A 23,293-nucleotide genomic window follows, 5' to 3' on the forward strand; every position below is an offset into this window, starting at 1 on the left:
TTCTACTTCATATTAAATAGGACGAAGAAAATATCTTTTACCTCAAGAAAATCACGGTGCAGCCGTTTCTTTTATTTCTTTTACGAGAGTTTCTTTCCTTTTTTCGGGAATAACTAATAAGAGAAAAGACGAGAAAAAAAAATTTGACTAATAGTTAATGGAGTCCGGAACCAAAGTGTGGTTCATTTGAACTCAAGCGATACAAATAGGTTTAAAAAAAATTTTGGGCACCATTTTATATATAGAGCGGTTATTCACCGCGTTATATCTTAATGACAGTTTTGTTCGTAATAATCGCGCTATATATAAAATATGACCCCACCAATATTTCATCTGCACTTAACTGACCCACCAATAAATATTTTTTATAATAACTAATAAAATTAATTATTCATAAAATAACAATTTACCTATTTTACTAATTTTTTACCACAACAATAATCTAATCCGGATAAAAAATAACAAATTAATTAAATCACAAAACAATCACGAAAAAACATAGATCATAGTAAAAAACAACTAATACGCATTTTTTATACATGAGTTTTAACAAAAAGTAAGTCGGAATACCTCGATTTATAATTTTTTGAAAGGTGAAAATTTGATAATTTGGGGGCCGAAACGAGCAATCCACTACGCGATAATGCCTTAGATCCGGTGTAAGCTTGTTATAATACCGAGAAGATATATTTTTTGGGACGGGTGGGCTCCACTGAATTTTTTTTCTTTAAAAATGGAGGGGGACCGCTGGAAGGGGAAAGGAGGAGGGCACTGGTTTCTGGTCGGGGAAGATGGAGACTCGCATTTTTATGTATGTATAGCGCATGTATTCACTGCGCTATACTATAGCGCCTTGTATAAATGCGTTATACATCCCGTCCTTTTTGAATTTAAATATAGCGTAATTATTTTTTAACCTATTTGTGTCGGTTGAATCCAAATTAACCCTGATTCCGCAGTCTAGCTAACGTTACATTTTTGGGATTAATAAACGTTTGTATACTAAGAGCGTACAATCCTGATCACTTATCGATAGCTTCGCACGTCTTTTAGGAGCAAAAAGCGTCAGATAGGGCCCACAGCGGGTGTTATAAAATGGGGCCCAGCATGCATGGAATGGGTCATCAACCCAATCAAAAACCCCGCCACGTCAACTACCTAAAGGTCCAGAGTCGTACGTTAAATGTACAAGATTATCCTCGGATAAATTCTTAATTGACAAAATCATCCTATGTAAGTTCCTTAGCGGCGTAGGTCTCCTCCACTCCTATCGAGGCGGATACTACAAATACAAATAGGACTCGCTCAATTCGCCTTCCCACACTCTCTCTACTCTCCCCTACGGTAAGTTCCACCTCTATATACTCATAATTTTGCCGCTGCTCTATCCCAAATCCCTGAATTTTCCACAAGGTCAGATATTTGACTTTTTTCCCTTATTTTTTGATTAATAGGATAGTCTCTTAGGGTTTAATCTGTTTTTTTTGTACGTTTAATATGTAATCCGAAATTGTGACCTTTTGATTGCTTTTCCCTTTCAATATGTAAGTCTCTTAGGGTTAGGGTTTTTCTTCTCTTTTAAAATTTTGTACTCCTCCTATGCATTAGAGAATTTTATAACACTAGAATATAATGAGCGGTGATAGAGCAGAATGGATGCAGAGGATCTATATAGAGCCGAACTATTTTATGGCTGACGCGTAATCAATTGATCTGATTTTGAAATATTATTTGTTTATTGCCTTTTTATTATCAATTCAGTTATTTGTGTTAAACGGCTTTCTGTTATTTTGAAATCTGTGTGTTTGCTACGTCGGTGAGTAGTACTGATGTTTTCGTGGTCTTTGCACACCTTTTTGTTGTCTTTTTGAGCAGCATTACATCCATTGCTATTGGAGATGGGATTTAAGAAAGTTTATAAGGCATTGCAGGAGATTTTTCCAGAGGTATGATGGTATTTATTTTAGTTTAAGACTCATCATATGCTCAGTTTTTTGTTCGGGCTTACAGTAAAATGGCACAATTTTAGAATGTGTGCTCAGCTCTGCACTATCTTTAGAAAAAATTAAAACATCAATTGTCATTTGAAGACATCGAATGGGCTCTATTATTTATGGGATGAACGTCCAAACTTGTTTTAAATGTCTGTTTCCCTATGATATTATGTTCCGTAATTATACAATTGAATCAATGTTACTCTCTTTTTCCTCGTTTAGTTCCAATTTATATGATACTCGTTTTATTTTGGGATATCCAAAATGTCTGACACTGTTCTACTAATAATACTATCCTATACAACTTTCTCAAGTTTCTAGAATTTAAGTATGTTTAAGAATTTAACCAATCAAATTTGAATGTTATGTTATGTTTCTTCTTCGTACAAAACTTTCAACTATTATTGTTAGAATTTTCTTCTACAACTGCACGATTGGTGTAGCTTAAAATGAGTCAGTGGGAGTGGTTGTAGGAGAAATGTAGCAACATTATCCCTCAGGAGTGTAGTTCCCATTTATCTATGTTGAGTTTAGTTTGAGATTTGTTGCAAAATATGTACCAAAAATAGCTACAGTTTTAACACTCGGTTTCCTTGATTGGTCAGGTTGATTCTCGAATTCTTAGAGCTGTTGCTATTGAGCATTGTAAGGATCCCGATACAGCCGTCGAGGTAGTCCTCAGTGAAATTATCCCCTGTTTGTCTGAAAGAAATAAGCTTCCGTCAGCTTCTTCTGGAGAGACTGGAGTTGCTGTTAAATCATCTGAAGGTAATGCCTAGCTTTGGTGAAACAACCATCTTTTCTCTGGTTTAATTTATACGTAAACTTGGGTTCTTGAAATGGAAGCCCTTTCTGTTCTTTGTTAGTCGCTTATCAGACTGAAGTATTTTTTTGTTTCCATTATACTGATTACTGCCTGCCTCAGCTGCAGTAGATGCTAATGGAGCTCCACAGACCGATGCTGCTTCTCTTCACAACCTAAAGGATTCAGATGAACTGCAAAATGGCTTGTCATTCTATGATGCTAGCTGTGGACATCATCAAACACTTGAAGATATTGATGGTGAATCCCTCCAGTATTATCATGATGCTGTTGGTGGAGATCGTGCAGTGCTTGAAGGCAGTGGAAGTGGTACAGCGGTCTCCAGGGAGAAGTGCGCTAAAACCAATGTCAAAGTTAATGCTGACGAGTCATGCAAAGTTATATCTGTCATGTCAAATGCTGAAGATAGTCCTAGATATGATGTTTATGAGAAGTGTGGACCCTCCCTCATCGAAAATGAGGAACGTGGTCAGTCTGCAAGTCTTGAAGCAAATCCTTTCAAAGTAAAAGATGATGGAACTGAACTTGCATACAATCAGCTTTATCAGCCTACGGAATGTGTTGTTTCGCATAGTACCCTTGAAGTGACGGACAACTCACCTTCTGATGATTCTACTGCACTTATGCACAAAAAAATAGTATCTTCAGTAGACAATCTGGATATGAAAGATCCTGAGAGTCAGCTTGCTTCCTTGAATGCTCAAAATTCTACCTTGAGTGGTTCTGAAAGTAGTATAGAGTTGGTGGTTGCACCAGATGCGTGTGACTATGAGCTAGAGAAAGAACTTAATGATGCCGTCAATGTTACATTTAATAATGATTTGGCTGGTGAAATGCTTGTAGATGAAGTTGAGTCTATGCCAAATCCTGTGGTCACTGCATCTGGTCAAATCTGTAGCGTTGACCTTCTTGAGGATATGATCACGGAAGCCAAAAGTAACAAGGTACTCTTTATATATCTTTTTCACACTCGTTTTCCAAACAATATGGACGATTAACATTGGCTGTGCCAAATGAGTTATTATACCCTAAGGTGTGGCTTAGTGGTCAAGTGGTAGAACCATGAGGTCTTGTGTTCAAATCTAGGTGATTTCTTCCCATATGCCTAAGCCTTGGTAGGAAGAGTCACCCGGTACTTGTGCCGGTGGAAGGTAGCATGTACCGGGTGGAGTATCGAGGTGTGTCAGCTGGCCCGAACACCATCGTCATAAAAAAAACTTTTTATCCCGCTAGTGTAACTTGTTTGTGTTGATGTTGGACACCTTGGTTGTGCGAAGTTGGGAGTATTAGCTTCTTTCAAGTGGAAGTCAAAAGACCTCTTACGCATAGTTCAATTGTGCATACAGGGTTGTTTTTCATGGTATCTGTTGTGGATTATATTTGTTTGTGCTTATCACAGTGAAAATTTGTTGTTTCTGCTTATCTATGTGGAATGTCATCAATCAAGTTTTACTGCTGCAGATGCAACTTGCTGTTCTTTCTGTTACAGCAAACTGTTATCAGGTGTTTAGTTCGCTGGGATAGGCAGCATTAGGTAGTGGTTCATAATGAATGCTTGATCAATTGCTTAGTAGTTTCTGAGATTAGAATCTCTTTGTGATGCAAATAATCTGTGCAATCACGTTCCTACCCCTTGTAATTTGTTAGTCAGTTCCAAGTCCTCTTTAGCTTTGTAATACTTTGGCATGGGGATCAGCTTGGGCTTGTATTTACAGGTCACTGTTGCATAGATGTCCACCATGTCTAGAAACATCTCCGTGTTTACTTTATATTCGGGCCCTGATACATCCCAATCTTATCTAAAATTCATGAACAGAAACAGAATAAGCGACGGCCCTGTTTTCCTGAAATATGTTTGAACTCTAATAGGGGAGGTTAGCAACTTTCTTGGGAAATTTCTGGAAGTCTAATAATTAAAACTTGGTGCAGAAAACATTGTTTTCGGCTGTGGAGTCTGTTATCTGCTTGATGAGAGAAGTTGAACTGCAAGAAGAAGCTGCAGAGCAGGCGAAACAGGAAGCTGCTAAGGGAGGACTGGATATGCTTCAGAGGGTTGAAGATCTGAAAGAAATGCTACAACATGCGAAGGAAGCTAACAATATGGTTGCCTTTCTCTTCTTTGGCCCTTTGATATGATGGTTTAGATCTTTCATCACTCGTAACCTAACAACCACATTGCACATTGTTTTCTGCAGCATGCTGGTGAAGTATATGGCGAGAAAGCCATCTTAGCTACTGAAGTTAAAGAGCTTCAATCTCGGCTTCTCGGCTTGGCAGATGAAAGGGATAAATCTCTTACAGTTCTTGATGAGGTGAGGGAATGTTTTAATCTTTGTTTGTGAAATTGAGGGGTTGTACAAGAGACTCTGTAAGGAGGGAATCTTATACAGTCATCGCGGCCTCTACAAGTTGAATGTGCTGACAGAATTGCTGTATGTGATACAGGAATTGCTAGTTTTAGCGGATGATCTTTGTTGTGTTTCATAGTTGGATTTTCTTTTCCGTTTATTTTCCTTTTCTTCTAACATGATTTTGTTCTACTATTTTGATTTATACCTGCAACATTTAAAGGGCGACTGGGCATGGCCTTTGTCATACAAATATTGCATTTAAATGTACGAGCACATCCTTTTATTCTTCAATAACTGTCACTTTACCTCAATGTAAGGTATACTAGATCTTGATGTCTAGGATATGCTGAATTGTTTCTAAAACATATAGGTCTGGACTGACACAACAAACTTATATATTGGACTTGTTTCTGATAAGCTGGGAGGATATGAGTTAAACACGGGAAATCTAAACATTCCGTTTTAACATTTGTATTTGTACATCTGTTTGCATGTTCAGTGATACCCTTCTCTGTCTGTCAAAGCTTCTGTTATTGTAGTTCGATCCTTTGAAAGGTGTTCTGCCTCCCAGTGGATAGATCGCGTCTTTTGCCTTGTTCTGAACTTCTCTTGTTTCATATTGCTGGTTCTATGGACTTGAGTGGTAGCTTTCACATGGATATCAAGCTGCCAAACCGCAGATGCTTCTCTTGCACTTATGGTTCTCTCCAAATAGAAGAGAGGTGGATGTGAATAGTTGTATGATATTCTTCTTTAACCTGAAATTGGAAGTTTCCTTTGTGTAGATGCATCAGACACTTGAGGTGCGAAAGGCTGCAGCTGAGAAAGTAATGAAAGCTGCTGAGCAAGAAAGACTAGACAAGGAAGGGGTCGCACGCAAAGCACTTACTGACCAGGAAATCATTATGGAAAAAGTTGTGCAAGAGTCAAATATTCTGAAGCAAGAGGCAGAAGAAAATGCTAAGGTAATGAACCTTGTTACTTAAATCGATTTTTACTCTGCATGGATCTTCTGAAAAAAGTTATCGTTTAGTGATTTTATCTTCTTGTTTGTTTGTTGCACACAGTTGAGGGATTTCCTGGTGGACCGCGGGCGTGTTGTAGATATGTTGCAGTAAGTGTTCCTTAAATTCTTTAGGTCTTCTTTAAAAATTTCCTTTGATATTTGTGCTCTTCTAATGGACAATTCTTTTGCTGGAAAAATGTCGAACTGTGCTTGATTGGTGGCATGCCAAGATAAAAAACAGTTGTCTGGTTCAGGCTGGTTTTTACTTAATACATGCAACAGCAAACTAATATTTAACTTGCATTGGGGGAAAAAGCAGCTGTCCAAATAAACTTTTATTCTTGTGTTATGATCTGACTTTGCTGATATACCTTGCCCATCATACAATATCCTCATGCTTTTTTTTCTTTGGTTAATAAATTTGTTAAGCAAAAAAATGAAAAATTCTTCTGAGCATTACTTTTGATGATAGTTTGCATCTATGTTACTCGGACTCTTCAAAAATGTTGTTGGGTGCGTGTCGGATCCTCCAAATTTAGTGCATTTTTGGAGGATCCGACACGGGTGCGGCAGCACTTTTGGAGAGTCCGAGCAAAATAGGTTTGCATTACTTCTCTCTCCGTATTGCCCTTTCTTTTTTTTTTTGTTTTCCCCCTTTACCCAGATCCTACGTCACTGTAGTCGCTGTACTTGCTGCTAATCTTTTAAATCTTTTAAGACTCAATGGATATTGTTGCAATCTTTTGCAGAGGCGAAATCTCTGTTATATGCCAAGATGTGAGGTTGTTGAAAGAGAAGTTTGATGATCGTATTCCTCTAAGCAAGTCTTTATGTTCCAACCAAACTAGCTGCATCTTAGCCTCATCTAGTTCATCTTTGAAGAGTATGGTTCCAGATCAGGTGGCTGACCCTGCAGATTTGTTGGATGCTCCAGAAAAGATGGATACAGCTTCCTATCATGAGGATCACACGGCATCTGAAGATGTAAAGTCGGTGATCCATGACAAGGATCTTCTAGATGATGAATGGGAAATCTGTGACAACCGCGAGTTATGTATGTGAATCAAGTGGTATATGTCGTGACTAGTATAGAAAAACCATTGACTGCTTGCTTTAGTTCCATGCTATCTCTCATCTATTAAATAAGTTTCTTGGTAGAAACTTTTTTTGAATTCAAGTTTGTTATGCCATTTTGCGATGGTGGTTGAGAGCTAATTCAAACCTGAAGTATCTTATCTCGATTTTGAAGTATCTGTACAGAACAAGTATATAATACCAGCTTATATATAGAGAAGTACATCATGTTTTTAGTCAAGTTTAGCTTTATGGTTTCAGCTTGAAAGTGTTGTAGCCTTGTGCCGCTTCCATCTATCAGGAATGCAGGGCTATGGCCTATGAGAGTCAATTTAGAAATTTTCACCTACTTATTGTTTTTCTTTCCATTTTCCTATTTGTCACTGCTGACAAGTGACAACGTTAATTTTACCGGGGCTACATCTGGCATAAATTTCGATCAACTAATGTCATGAGTCCAGATTGTTATTGCGCATGCACACCTAGGGGCGTATCTAGGATAAGGAATATGAGTTCACGTGAATCCATACTTCTCTAATGTTATACTTTTTTAAAATTACTTTTATATATATATATATATATATATATGCACCCATGCTCAAAGACTCCGTGCAGAAAATAAGATCGTTTAGAGTGTGATTTGAACCGTTAATTTCACGTATAAAGGTACACCAAGTAATTATTACACCAAATAATATATAAGTGAGAATCACTAAAATTTCAAAAAGAATATAATTTTGAACCAATATATTTAAAAGTGTAGTGAGTGATTAATAGTAAGAGACTAAAGTTAAACATATCAAATATAAATTGTAAGTCCACCTTTTCAAAATAGTGTACCCATTATCTTAAAATCATTTAATCCCTATAAAATATAAATACCCCGAGTGTTTTACAAAACCGAACTTTGCATGAATTGTTAGGAATCCAACGAGTACGACATTGATTCCTAAGGTGATGGATCTTGTATACAAGAATTCGCAGTGTGCCCTGACAGTCCGCCCAAGGTTTAAATAACTTAATTTTGAACTATTCGTGTCTACTTTTAAGATATATCGGTCAAATAGAGTTGCCTTTCTTGCTCTCTTTTCCTTTAGTTTTCTTCACTTTTATCTCACATCAGTCATCTCCACTCCAGCATTAATCTATTTCCATTAATCATGGAACATCAAATCTTACGCACAAATTCTGCTTCACATATCACTCAATTGCTTATATTATTACTAAAAGATAAATCAATCATTTAACTACCTCTTAGTTCCGGTCCCAGACTAGTTGGGGTTGGTTAAAAAATCTGTTGGATCAGTTTTGTTTGTCTTTTTTTTTTTTTTTTTTTTACATCCCAATACTAAATAATTTGTCTTTTTACAGAAATTAATTAGGTGCTATAAGTTAGAAGTTCTCCTTATCTTGTACTTATCCATATACTTCATATAATTAGTGTCTAGTTTGACATTAATGGTAGAATGTCTTAGGGTGTGTTTGGTACGAAGAAAAATATTTTTCTTGGAAAATGAGTGATATTATCACTTATTTTTAGTATTTTTTAGTTTTTGGTCAGGCAAACACTACGAGATACGAAATGGGTAAGGGCAGAAAAAGGGAGGGGTGTGACAAAAGAAATGTGTGTGTGTGGGGGGGGGGGGGTGGGTGGGTGGGGGGGTAGTGTTAGCTGAAACTTATATTTCATGATTTTATCCATACTTCCATAGTTGGACTTTTTCATTGTGCCTTTGTAAATTTCCAGCTTTTCCATGTCTTTTATTCATACCATAAACACCCTTAGATTGTATTCCTTTCTCTAAACTAGATAGTAAACCTAAACCGCATTGTAAAATAGTGGGACATTATTGGTTCCAGATCATAACATTAAAAATGTAGGAAAAAAAAGCTTGTAGCTCCTTGTCAATTATAATAAGAAAAGTTTCCTTGAGTATTATTCACTCATCGGCTTTTGGTATATATTTTACATTGTACATGTAATTTACTAATTTAGTCTCTACTCCTACGTACATAAAAGTCAGGGCTATACCACCCCTCAAAAAGCTATAAATTGGATCCTTACTCTGAATCATCTGAGTCTTTTGGTACCTTCGAAATCCATTTCTGAAATCCCCAACACGAGAACTTAATCATGCATGATCTATATCGCTACTAAAAATTAGGCTTATTGCAACGGTTTTCCTATCTATTGCAACGATTCTGGAACCATTGTCATAGACCGTGGCGGAGCTACAATACCCCTTCGCCGTAAAATTACACTATATTGCTAGGTAAATCCTGAGCCACTTGTCATAGACCAGATTTCTAGTCTTGCCAACAGAGAAGTAGGACTGTACATCTCCAGATAATGTAAAGTCTTGCCCTCTGCTCTCTAACTTGCTTCGAGCATCTTTGCATCGATTTGATCTTCGAACCTCTTAATGATGACAATGAACTTGCAAGAGCAGCCATATATGGAAGTAACAATTATGTATAGCTCTGAGTTGAAGAAGTTATAATTTAACTGGAGATTAGTTAAGAGGAAAATTGTTTGAGGAGTGTTTAGGACTTGAAAATATATATATAAGGGAAAGAGAAGATATGTGAATGGAAATATGTGGTGAGTGAAACACTTAAGAAATCAAGTTGGTCCTACGAGGAATGCATGGGACATAGGTTTAACAAGGGCTTTGTCTCTTATCCATCCCCACAATGAAAGAGACTTGTTATCAAAATTTAAGCCATGGGATAGTGGGGGGCGCATTTCTGTCTTGTCCCTCTATTGTATGGGTACCCTACCTTAACCTCTCTATCATACAGGTTTGCTGTATCCAGAATAATAATAAGATAACGTTTTTCGTACTCATGTGAAATCATTCGAAAGTCCCATCAACCCGTAAACGATTATTTATTGTCATGTTATAAAAAAAAATTAGTTATTTATACACGTATTTGATGATGTGAAATTGGGCCAGAGATGAGGAAGGCAAAAAGGGACCTATCTTTAGCTTTTGAGGCGCATAAGTAATGGTAAAATCTGGTCTTACCCTTAAGCAAAGCTCAAAACGTGCAGATTGAAGGGCACGATGCCCGACTAGCAATCACTATTTAGGCACGTTCAGCTAGATAAATACTTACTCGCACCGAGTATTTACCATTGAATTAGTTCCATCATAACGGCCATTATTTCACGATTCTCAACGGTTCCCCAGATTCTTGCGATCAATATACAACATAAATCGAGAGGCTGTTACATATAAAATCGGGCTATTTTCAATCCTGTATAAAAGGGGTTCTTTATTAACAACTTGGACAGTTAGACTTTCACTTGATCATACTCTCACAAGCTCTATTGCTTACTTTCTACTCTTTGCATCAACTGCTTCTACTCCTTGTATCAATGCGCATTTAGGATTGTAATTTGATGGGTTCAAAGACCTTCAAAGTTTTTAGTATTAAATTAATCGTGTCTTTAAAAGTAAGGGTTGAGACATAACATTTTTTGAAATGTTAGTGGATTTTTACATATATATTATGAACCCGTTATCAAATTAAAGGGCTAGATCCGCACTTGTATATGTTGAAATATAATAAGGTGGACTCTTCATAATATAATAAGACGCAAAAAGGATGGAAGAGGGAGATAAAGATAAATTAGAAACACTTTTATATATGTAAAAGCTCCGCTCTTAATTTACAAAATTACGTGCAAAGGTGAATTAATATTTTATAAACTGTCCAAGGAAAATTCTTACTCAATACTATTAAATATGCTTGTGAAACCTTCTATATGATCAATTTGGTCAGCTTAAAAACACAAAAGCATGCACCTATCACTACAACAAATATAATTTTTATCCACGAAATTATTAGCTACGACGAAAAATTCGTCACTAATTGTTTATTTTCTGTGACAAAAGTTACATTTCGTATACAAATACACGAGCCACATAGTTTTAGTGACGAAACGTGAATTTTGTAGCAAAGTTTTGTCTACAAAAGTTTCCCTCCAAAAATATGGTGGCGCCATTTTTTTAGGCAATCTTTAGCTACGAAGTAAAATTATTAGTGACGAATTATATTTGTCACTGATCCACCAAATTATTAGTGACAAAAAATTATTCGTCTTGAACAATAGTTACATTTAGATACGAAAATGTTTCGCCACCAAAAATAGATGATTAAATAACGACAAATTGAATTTGTAGTAAAATAAAGTGAACTTTGGCTACGAATTTTTGTACTTAACTGTGACCATTATTTTTGTCACTAATAATCTAAAAAATCAGTGACAATCTTTAAATTATCTCTATGTAATCTGCAATTTAGCTACCGCAAAGTTTTTGTCTTAAAATAATACAATATTTAAAAAGGCTACGAAATATATTCGTCACAAATTATTCAATTTTCAGTGGCAAATCACATTATATATTTAAAAATGTACGAGTCACATGTAATTCGGTAATTAAGTATAATTTTTGTAGGGACAATAAATGTATCATGGATATTCATTAATTTCACTGCGAATGCTTTTTCTTTTGCATCATAAGTTCAATTATTGTTTATAATTGGATTAGTTAATCAGGTCTAATTTATAAATTTAACTAGTTACTATGTATGTACATTCTTAGTTTCGTATATTTTAAAAAAAAAAGTGCAATCGTTCTAAAATATTGATATTCAAGTAAGATGGGATTATATTTAATTTGAAATTTAGAGGCAATTTCATGGAAGAAAGTTTTTATGCTAGTTAATTTCCTATATGAAATTAAATGAACTTGACACTTTTCAATAAAGATTAAAATGTGTTCAAAGTTATAAAAAAAAGTCCTGAAATTCCTAACATAGATAAAAATATATATAATAAGTTATTAATGTTCCTAGCACAAACTAAAAGAGGAAAATACCTATTCTAGAAGGAATCAAATTGTCTTTAATTCCTAAATCTAACATACATTAAAAAGGAAAATACATTTTCTACCATATAATTATAGATAAGAGAACAAGATATATAGAACAAGAATTATAGGATATTATTCTCAAGAATGTAATACAATTGAGGTTAAGGAGTCTCTTATCTCTATATATATATATATATATATATATATATATATATATATATATATATATATATATATATATATATATATATATATATATATATATATATATATATATATATATATATATATATATATATATATATATATATATTAAAAGCACGAACGTCTTTAATGAAATATCGTTCGCCTTTTTTACCCTTTAAAAATCTATTTTATATTGGATAAAATTATAATTTATATTACTCTCCTATATTTAGGGCTTCAAAATCAAGTCAAATTTTGTTTATTAAATCGTTCATTGTTTGAATAGGTAAAAAGTCCTAAACCTTTCCTAAATTTTATGACCTTTTCAATTAACAAAAAAATAATGTTACTATATCAATTTATGGTACATGTTGGGAATAGAGTGATGATAATTTCTTTTCAAATTTTCTCCATATGTGCACGTTAGGTTTGTATATTTCTTTTATTTTTTCCTTAAATATAATTTATCATTTAAATTAGATTTGAATAAATTTATTACTGGTAAATATTTATAAAATTATGAGAAACAAATATATCAGCAACATTCTATGTTAGATATAAACTGCCATCAATAATTTATATGTTGTTATGAAAATAATTATATTGTGGATGTCTATTTATTGCTCCGCTATAGATAATCTTCCTGAAGAAGATTATCCATTTGGTACTCTATTGAAGTTTATCTACAAACAGCCGATGCAGCCAGATTGCAAGCAAATCAATGAAATGATTTGCAGCAGCTTCTTATTAAACAGGCAAGTTGCAAGCAGCTCATGCAGGCAACTTACAAGCAACTCAAGAAAAGCCTCGCAGCTGCTTCCTTTCTTCTCTAAATAGAGGAGTTTTCAGTTCATTATGTACATCAGTTTGAAGTTGAATAATATATCAATCTCTCTCTATACTTGTCTTCATTTTATTTACTTTATAGTATTTATTTTATAACGTATGCTAGATATTACAATTGATTTTCTAAATTTTCAATGAGCTAATATTTTAATTCCTATAATTTAGTATCTTAGTAAAAATAAAAATAAAAATATAGAGAAAGAATAAGTACGAAATTATAACTAAAATCGATAATATTGACCAACACTTCCTTGATTCTCCTTATTCTAAAATGTAGATTTATAACCGGCCATAAAACTAAAAGCAATTAATTCTAGATGATTTAATTATTTTAGCAAAAAAAAATAGAGATTTTTTTTGTGAAAAAATATTTCGATCCTCTGGTATATATAATAGTATGTCCATCACCCTTTAGTCAATCACTACTTTTACTAAATTTATATACCAAAATTTAAATAATTGTGATATGTGATCATTAACAAATTGTGATTCCAAATTATTACGCAATACTAAATACCTAATTAAAGAATTGATTAACTCTAATAATAAGTCGTGATAAACTTATTCAAGTAATTTTCTGTTTAATATTATCTATTTAAAATTTATTATTTATCAATAATAACAATAACCTAGTAGAATCCACTAGTGGGGTATGGGGAGGATAAAGTATACACAGACCTTACCCCTACAAAGGCTGTTTCCGGGAGACCCTCGGCTCAGAGACAATAGATCCGTAACAACAACAGAAACCCAAAAAATAGTATCAGCATCGTAAAAATACAGCAAATAAATAAAAAGGCCAAAATGTGAAAGACAGAAAAAAAATATGAAACACAATAAAAACCGCTAACAGTCCTAGACAAAACACTATGAGACTAGCCGGCGCAGTGAGGAGAAACGCTCGACTACCCCTAACCTACAACCCTAATGCTCGACCTCCACACCTTCCTATCAAAGGTCATGTCCTCAGAAATCTGAAGCCCCGCCATGTCCTGCCTTATCACCTCTCCCCAATACTTCTTAGGACGCCCTCTACCTCTTCTCGTACCTGCCAAAGCCAACCGCTCATACCTCATAACCGGAGCATCTAGGCTCCTCTTACGCACGTGCCCGAACAATCTAAGCCTCGCTTCCTGCATCTTGTCATCCATGGGAGTCACGCCCACCCTCTCCCGAATATCCTCATTCCTAATCTTATCCATCCTAGTATGCCCGCACTTCTATCTCAACATCCTCATTTCTGCTAGTTTTATCTTCTGGTATGTGAAATCTTGACTGGCCAACACTCAGCCCCATACAATATTGACGGTCTAACCACCGCATGTAGAACCTACCTTTAAGTTTCGATGGCACATTCTTATCACACAGGACTCCAGACGCTAACCTTTATTTTATCCACCCCACCCCAATACGGTGTGTGACATCTCCGTCGATCTCCCCATCTCCCTGGATAATAGACCCTAGGTACTTGAAACTCTCTCTCTTAGGGATAACTTGTAAGTCAAGCCTCACTTCCACATCCGCTTCCCCCGACACGTCGATGGACTTACACTCCAAATATTCTATTTTGGTTATACTCAACTTGAAACCTTTAGACTCCAGGGCCTGCCTCAAAATCTCCAGTCTCTCGTTAACATCGACTTGCGTCTCATAAATCAAAACTATATCATCCGCGAACAGCATACACTAAGGCACCTCCCTTTGAATATGGTGTGTCAGCGCGTCTATCGCCAGGGGCAAATAAGAATGGGCTGAGCGCAGATCCTTAGTGTAACCCCATAACCACCGAAAAAGGCTCGGAGTCACCTCCCACAGTCCTAACCCGAGTCTTAGCTCCATCATACATATCTTTAATCACCGTAATATAAGCTACTGGTATACCTTTCACTTTCAGGCATCTCCAAAGAACGTCCCGAGGGACCTTGTCATACGTCTTCTCTAGGTCAATAAACACCATGTGCAAGTCCCTCTTCCTATATCTATACTGTTCTACCAACCTCCTAATTAGGTGGATAGCTTCCGTAGTAGAACGACCCGGCATGAACCTGAACTGATTCTCTGATATAGACATCGCCCTCCTTACCCTCCATTCCACCAACCTCTCCCAAACTTTCATGGTATGACTCAGTAACTTGATACCCCTATAGTTGTTACAATTATGGATACCACCTTTGTTCTTGTACAGCGGAATCATGTACTCCACCTCCACTCATCTGGCATCCTCTTCGTCCCAAAAATAATATTAAATAACCCAGTCAGCCACTCCAAGCTTGCTCTATCCACATACCTCCAAAATTCTACTGGGATCTCGTCTAGTCCGGTCGCTTTGCCCCGACTCATCTTACGCATCGCTCCCACGATCTCCTCAACCTTAATACGCCTACAGTACCTAAAGTCTCGGTGACTCTCAAAGTACCCCAATCCCCCTAACACGATGTTTATGTCCCCCTCTTTGTTCAACAGTTTATGAAAGTACGCCTGCCATCTTTGCTTAATCTAGGCCTCTTCCATCAATACATGACCTTCTTCGTCTTTGATGCACCTAACTTGTTCCAGGTCACGAGCCTTCCTCTCTCTCGCTCTGGCTAGCCGAAATAGCTTTTTGTCCCCACCTTTGGCCCCAATTCCTCATACAATCGATCAAACGCAGCAGTCTTAGCCTCCGTGACCGCTAATTTTGCCTCCCTCCTAGCTTCCTTATATCTCTCTCTGTTCGCTCTCCTCTACTCCTCGTCGGTGCTCTCCACTAACTTATGGTATGCTGCTTTCTTTGCTTCCACTTTACCTTGGACCACGTTATTCCACCACCAGTTGCCTCGGTGCCCGCCAGAGTAGCCCTTCGAGATCTCTAACACCTCCCTTATACAGTCCGTCATCGCCGTCCATATAACGCTAGCATCCTCACCACTCTTCCAGGGCCCCCAAAGCCGTTAACCGCCTCTCTAACTCCTGCGCATTGTCCTTAGTCAAAACTCCCCATCTAATCCTCAGTTGACCCCGTACAGACCTCTTTTTCCTCTTTATCAAGATACCGACGTCCATCACCAGGAGTCTACGTTGTGTCGCGAGGTTCTCCCTCGGGATTACCTTACAATCCTCGCACAAACCCTTATCACACCTTCTGAGGAGGAGATAATCAATCTGAGTCTTAGCCACCATACTCCGGGAAGTAATAAAATGCTCCTCCCTCTTCAGAAAAATAGAGTTCACAATCACCAACTCAAAAGCTCTTAAAATTTATTATTTATTAGCAATATTAATTATCCTTGATTATGAATGCAATTTAATTTGCAATTTTCTCCTTCAAAGATTTTTTTTATAACTTGAGAAATTAACTAATTAGCAAAAGAATACAATTCAGTTTTTCAAATTTATCATATAATTAAAATTACTTAATATTTAAAACTTGGGATGAGATAATACTAAAAATTTGAATCAACAAAAATAATGTTGAGAACAAATAATTAAGTCTTTGAAATAACTTATTAGGTAAAAAATTCAATTGGATTCTTTTCTAAATTCATCATATAAATAGGATTATTTTTAACTTAACGAACTCTTAATATAATATTACGACACATGTTGATAATGGTGCTAATATGAAGCAATATTGATGAAATAGTAGAAAATAAAACGTATCGTAAATCAGTTTTCTTTTTACTTCTTTTTGCCTTCGTTTAAATTATTTCAACATGAGTCATTTTAGAACTTTATGTTGTTACTTATCATTTTTATTCTAGGAGCTACAAGACCAACTTCTCATTCCCAATTTTAAAAGACCAAAAAAATCACTTTATCAATTTGAAGTAAATTAGTTCTATTTCTCAAATAGTAAAAAATAAATAAAAATAAAAGAAAGTTAAATGACAATATTGGACACATCATCCCCAACTTTACTTCACACACCAGGGAGTAATTAGGTAATTCGATTAAATTTTTCAGATCCCCGTTTATTTACCCACGTTCAGAAGTTATGAATATCAATTAGGGCTCAATTCCCGTGCCTCTTAACTCACGAAATCTTTCAGTAGAGCAAGTTGCGGACGCCCTTTCTTCATCATCTTCTCTACAGGGCAAGTCGCCACAATCCGAACAACAAAGGTATGTTCTTCATCATACATTCCCCTTTCCTTTTTTATGATGCTTGGTTTTGTTTGGGTACAAAGAGATTTTCATACACTAATTCGTCATCTTAATCTGGTTCTAAATCCTGAAACAGTTCTGTTTTGTTTCCAATTTGTCAACGAACAGATGGATTATGGTTTCGATTATACAATAATTGAACAGTCCCGAGGTCTGAGGCTGAGAACCTTTTTACTTATTAGAAAAAGTTTATAGGGGTTTCACTTCATTTACATACAATTTCATAATTCCTAATTCTTAATTTTAAAATATCGTTGAATCTCTTGTATCTTATCACTTGCACAGCTCAAGATGGTGGCAAACATATAGGTCTTATATTTGTCTAGGTGAAGCAAATTTCCAACACTTGTTTACTTTGATGATATAATTTCTATAGATGAGTTCAATTTATAATTTTGGGTTTATTTCGAGATCTTTTTGAATGGCATTTTTTTCCTGTATAAAGTAAAATCTGGATGTAGTTTCTCCAACGGGTGCTTATACTTGTATTCTAGATTTTCTCCCGAAATTTCATCTTTATTTCTCTGTTAGAATGCACAGAATTATTTTAATTTTTTTCCTCTTTGTTTTCCTTTTCTTTGCTATAATCTCATTACCACTACACTAGAATCTTTTCTTATATCAAGCGAATTCAGCAATTCATATATACCTAAACTTTTTTTACCCTATTCACGTATTATAATTTTTCGGCAAAGGGGATTAATTTGAATGCCCTTGGCTCCCTTTAGCTCCACTACTGCTCACCACTATAAGATAACAAAACATCATTTACTTTTCTTGTGCTAGACTCTTTAATTTAGCTTTTTGGTGCTTTACGGAGCTCCGACCCTGCTTTGGCATGTAAGGTAACATGACTCTCATTCTTCACATATAATGATTCATGGAATATCTTTAACAAGAAAAATTCTAGAGGATTTCCTAGAACTAGATCATGCTCTCTGTTATAGTACATTTGTTGAAGATAGTTAATATCAATTTGAAATCTACTTTTCAATAATTGAGTTTCCAGCAACCAAGTATGACTAAAATTTTCTGACATTTCTTAACTAGATGGAATGACGGCTTGTTCAGAAGTTAGTATGACTTTGAATATCCAAATTTAGGCTTATGATTTTGAGCCACAATGTGGAAAAAGTCATCTTTTTAATATGGCTTGTAATTTAGATATGGTCTTATATATCTTTCTGGAGAGCGAAGTTGTGAAATCTGTTGTTAAAGTTGTGTGTAGGAACAAGCAAATGGAGAACATTAAGCTATAATCCTAAATCTAAATCTAGGGATAAATAACTTGAGGTGGACTTGTTGTTCCATCTAGCATGTTGGGTAACTCCTTTTCCCTTTTCAATATTCGCTTATACACTTTCCTCTATTACAATACTCCTCTTTGCTAGTTCTTTCTATAGCTTCTCCTTCTATTTGACTCAATTGATCTTTTTAGCAGTTTTATTAAAATTTCTCACCTATACTACTGTTAATCATACGTACTCTATTTGGAGAAAAATTTGAGTGATCTTTTGCTTGTTGGTTTGGCTGATGAAGTTAGAGTGCGAATAATGTAGAACATTAAAATGACATGGTAGTTAGTTGGAACATCATTCCATAATCTCAACTGTAAAGGAGATATTCTATGCAGATGATTCTATGGACCAACAAGGTCTAGGAAGTTTATCCTTGGGTTGTAGGCCATATTTCTCATACTAGAGTAGGCTACAAGTTATAGCTTTGTTAAATTCAGAGGTGGTCTTACTGCTAATCTTGCCATTGCAAGTCTTTCCATTCCAAGATAAAGAGGGTGCTTGGAGGATTTTATATAATGAAATCAAGATAGATAGGATTTTACAAGTTTGTTAAAAGAAAAATATTCAACTAGTATGACAGGCCCATATTCCCGCTTTGTTCCACCTCTGGTTTATGCCTTCATAGTTCATGGGCAGTTAAAAAAAAATAGCCAGTGATTCACCTATATTGTAAGTCAATTATTCCTTATATTCTTTTCTGTGAAAAGATAGACTAATAGAATTTGTCTTCAATACAACTAAACTCTTTTTCTATTTGATTCATTCATCTTTCTTTTTTTTAAAAAACAAAGTTCATATCATGTTGATATTCAATTTTATTGTCATTTCAGGTCATATGCTATGATGTTCAGAAATTTGACATTGTGAAAGACTTCACTATGATAAAGAGTTAGAGAAACTATTATGCGTAATGTATCGTCTAGTATCGTAGTAGCTATTATTAGTTGTTGGACACAAAGTGACACTAGTAACTATTAGATCAGAATAGTTTAATTTTTTTGTTGTTGATACATTTAATGAAATGTATTAGTATTATTTTTGAATGTAAATAGGCATAACTGCTTTAGAAATATTGGGAAAGTCCCTTATTCATTTTTATTGCCAATAAAAAAGTTGTTAAATATAATATTTGTCGTAGAACAGCCTTCTTTTAATAATATATTTCATTATTTGAATACGAATTAACATTGTATTTTATGACAATTGTAAGTGTCACTAATTATGACACTTTATGGTGACAATTTTGTTTTGTCGGTAAAAGCAATACTTTTAGCGACGACATGATAGTTTTTAACTACAAAAATTGTAAATCATTTTTGTAAAAGCAAAGTCGTCACTAATTTAATCATTTAGGGACGTAACATTTTTTTGTATATAAAATGTCATCTTTAGTGACGAAATCACGTTTTTTCAGCTACTAAATACATGTAACTTTAGAGACAATTAACATTGTCAGTAATTGAACTAAATAATTAGTGACAAGGTAGTTTCGTTGGTATTAATAATTTTTTAGTGACGAAAACACAATATCACCTACAAATTTTCAATACTTTTTCTGACAAACAAATTCGTCGTAAATACTATGCATTTGGGGACGAAAAAAGAGTTTCGTAGTTAATCTATCTTTATTTAGCGACAAAACACTAAGTTGTCTTTGTATACTTTTAGTGACCCACTTTTAAGGACGAGTGATTGACAATTTATTTTTCGTCACAAAAGGTTTGTTGTGACGAAATATGATTTTTAAGCGACGAAATAATTTGTAACCGATAACCAAATTTGTTGTAGTGATACAGGGGTGAGGTCTCACGTAGATATTTTTAATACTCACTTGAATAACATTAAAGTACATGCACTTAGTAATTCTAGATTAGAATATTCATAATTACTTTTTCAATAATATTAACCGAAAAAAAGTCTAAATATGTCCTTGTATTATGTTAAATTGAACAGATTTGTCCACTGTTAATACTTTAGCTCACCTATGCTCTTGCCGTTGAATACTTGGTCCAAAAATAAACCCCATTTAACCTAATTACGAGATAAATTAGTGAATTAGCACTAAATCTTGACACGTGTCGTAATCCTAAGAGACTATACTTGCCTGGCCACATACGAAGGGCATATTTGGCCCACCAAAAAAATGCAGCAAGAAGAGAAGAAAAAAAGAACTCTTCCTCTCCATTTTTCTTTCCTCTTGTCACGCCATCAACAAGATCTTTTTAGCAAGGCCGGCTCTAATGTTATACACCTAATAAGGCATGTGCCTTAGGCTTCTAATTTGGAGGGCTCATTTTTTTTTTTTTTTTTTGACATAATAGTTTTATAGGTCTTTAAACTAATAATATTTAGTACTTTTAATACAAAAGTAGATTTTTTCATATAAAAGTATTATTTTTATATATGTAAATAAAGTAACTATTTGACTTACTTATAAATAGGTAGTATTTAATAGTTTTCCTAACGTCTGAATTTGAGTTTGACACTTTTTTAAAATAAAAGTGCTAAGAAAAATAGTACAAACATAAGATAATGCTCTAATCGATATACTCAATCAAATAAAAAGACTTGTTTCTAAATTAAAATTGTTAATATACTCCAATCGATATATTGAATCAAATAAAAAGACTTGATTCTTTTCCAAATGCTTATATTACCTAAGACCGATAGTATCTTAACAAAAATTTAATGTGTTGGCTAAATTATCAATTGAAAAGGAATTATTAGAAGAAAACTATTATTAAAAAAATTATTAAGTAACAATTTTGCATCTCAAAAAACTAGAAAAATAGATTTCAAATAAAAATATATTATAATATTTTCTTGAAAAAATTAGGCTTTATATTAAATATATATATATATTATAACGCATTGCTTAACAAAAATTTAGGTCTAACATTAAACTTTGGCTTTAGGCCACACATATGCTTGAGTCGCCCCTACTTTTTAGCTTTCATTCTTTCTTTTTTTAATTTATTTTTTCAAAACCCCTCCCAAATTAGGAGGATCCATAGTGTTTTTACACTTCCCCTCCAGTGTGACTTGAACCCAGGATCCAACAGTCGTAAGTGGAGGTACTTTTACCAACTAATCAAGTCTCGCTTGTCTTTTTCGTTCTTTAGTTAAATGACTTAGTTTACCATTTGCTTTACGATGACGCTTTTAGTACTATGTTCTTTTTAATTGTTGGTGTTTTATCCTCCGCCTATATAATTATACAACTACTATAAGCTGTCTTCATAACCTAGCTACGAGTACTAGTATTAGTTTTGTTATGCACCAAAAAGACTACCCGTTGCTTGGTTTTTGCTCAAAGAGTGTTCTGAATATTAAAAATATCAGTCACGAACAAATTCCAATAGCTAGAGGGATGTATACAACTCATTCTGTGACTAAAATCTTTGATAAACCAACTCTGTTATTCCTCTATCTTGACGAGCCAGCTAGAGATGGAGATCAATGTTTGATATGATACCAAACATCAGATTCTAGTGTCACTAAGTGTCTTCTTATCAAATAGGGGCAGGTCAAAGTAAACCTCAAGCAATATTTTTTTGACACTCGGTATTTGAAGTCAATATTGTGGCCGACTAATTTTAAATTCGCGCCAGAAAATTTTATATTGGAGGAATAAAATGTTCTATAACAAAGATGACTTCATATACGAAATTCCAACTCAAAATCTTTAATTGAAAAGGAATGAGTTTCACCCACGGCGGCCTGGTTCACCAACCAATATATCAAACGTCAATTTGTAGGGCACATTGCACAATCCCAAGAATCTGCGGTCTCACGTGCATTATGTCTATAGCTATGATATAAAGTGTGACATTTAATTTCAACTTTCAACCAATTGACAAAACCGAAATATAAAGGGAAGGGTGTATGGTCAAATATCAGTTGCCCGCCACTTATCATTGCCGGCCGAGGGGCAAACCAGTTTCATGTCTTTTCAGTCCCCCACTTCTAAATCTGTTCATGAATTATTGGGGGTACGGGATTTTGATCTAATTAATTTCCATTCAAATTTTTTTCTCAAGAGATTGACTTTTAGTGTAAAAATATAAAGATGACCATAAGTGATTCCAATTTTAAACCACCGTCGCCGACCATCAAGCATCAACCAACCGTCGTCGGTCACTACCGCACGAACCACCACAATTTTCCACCACCGTCACCCACGACTACAAACCACCAACATTGTTGCGTTTGATATGTTGCTAAGCACTGGGCTAGTACTAGACATGGTGCGACGTTGTGCTATGGCCATACCCTGCGTCATGCCATGACTGGCATGACGCACGCCCGACGCCGTGCCACGGCCTCGCCCTGCCTCGTTCCATGGCGGTCTGCCACGCCCGACGTCGTACCATGGCCACACCCTGCATCGTACCATGGCCACATACGCCTGACATCGTGCCATGACCACGCTCAAATTTATGTCATAGTGGCCTGTCGTGTCTGACCTTGTGCCATTGATATGCATGCCACAGCCAACCTCAACCCATATTGTCCGCCACGGCCGACCTTGGGCCATTGACATAGGCATGCCATGCCATGCGTCGTGCCATGGCGGCCTGTCATGCCCGACTTCGTATCACTGACATAAGCATGCCATGGCCGACCTCGGGCCATTGACATAGCATGCCACGACTCGCACGCGATACCTCGAAAAACATCTATTTGCGA

At 35.3% G+C, this 23,293-nt stretch overlaps 1 protein-coding gene across 3 annotated transcripts; it reads left to right on the plus strand.

Annotated features, from left to right (window-relative positions):
• Positions 1-1,209: 1,209 nt before the first annotated feature.
• On the plus strand, positions 1,210-7,489 carry LOC107788139 (uncharacterized). 3 transcript variants are annotated; one of them, XM_075237791.1, is made up of 9 exons: positions 1,210-1,344; positions 1,876-1,946; positions 2,600-2,762; positions 2,920-3,761; positions 4,747-4,920; positions 5,013-5,129; positions 5,954-6,133; positions 6,236-6,282; positions 6,924-7,489. In XM_075237791.1, exons 2-9 carry the CDS (start codon positions 1,899-1,901, stop codon positions 7,234-7,236), a joined length of 1,884 nt encoding a protein of 627 aa, XP_075093892.1. In that variant the 5' UTR covers positions 1,210-1,344; positions 1,876-1,898; the 3' UTR covers positions 7,237-7,489. The 3 variants fall into 3 exon arrangements, with proteins under 3 accessions (XP_075093892.1, XP_075093893.1, XP_016465285.1); XM_075237792.1 differs by having other exon boundaries at positions 2,926-3,761; XM_016609799.2 differs by having other exon boundaries at positions 1,276-1,413.
• Positions 7,490-23,293: the final 15,804 nt, after the last annotated feature.

The sequence above is a fragment of the Nicotiana tabacum genome, chromosome 19, assembly GCF_000715075.1.
Source record: "Nicotiana tabacum cultivar K326 chromosome 19, ASM71507v2, whole genome shotgun sequence".
Lineage (NCBI taxonomy): Eukaryota > Viridiplantae > Streptophyta > Magnoliopsida > Solanales > Solanaceae > Nicotiana > Nicotiana tabacum.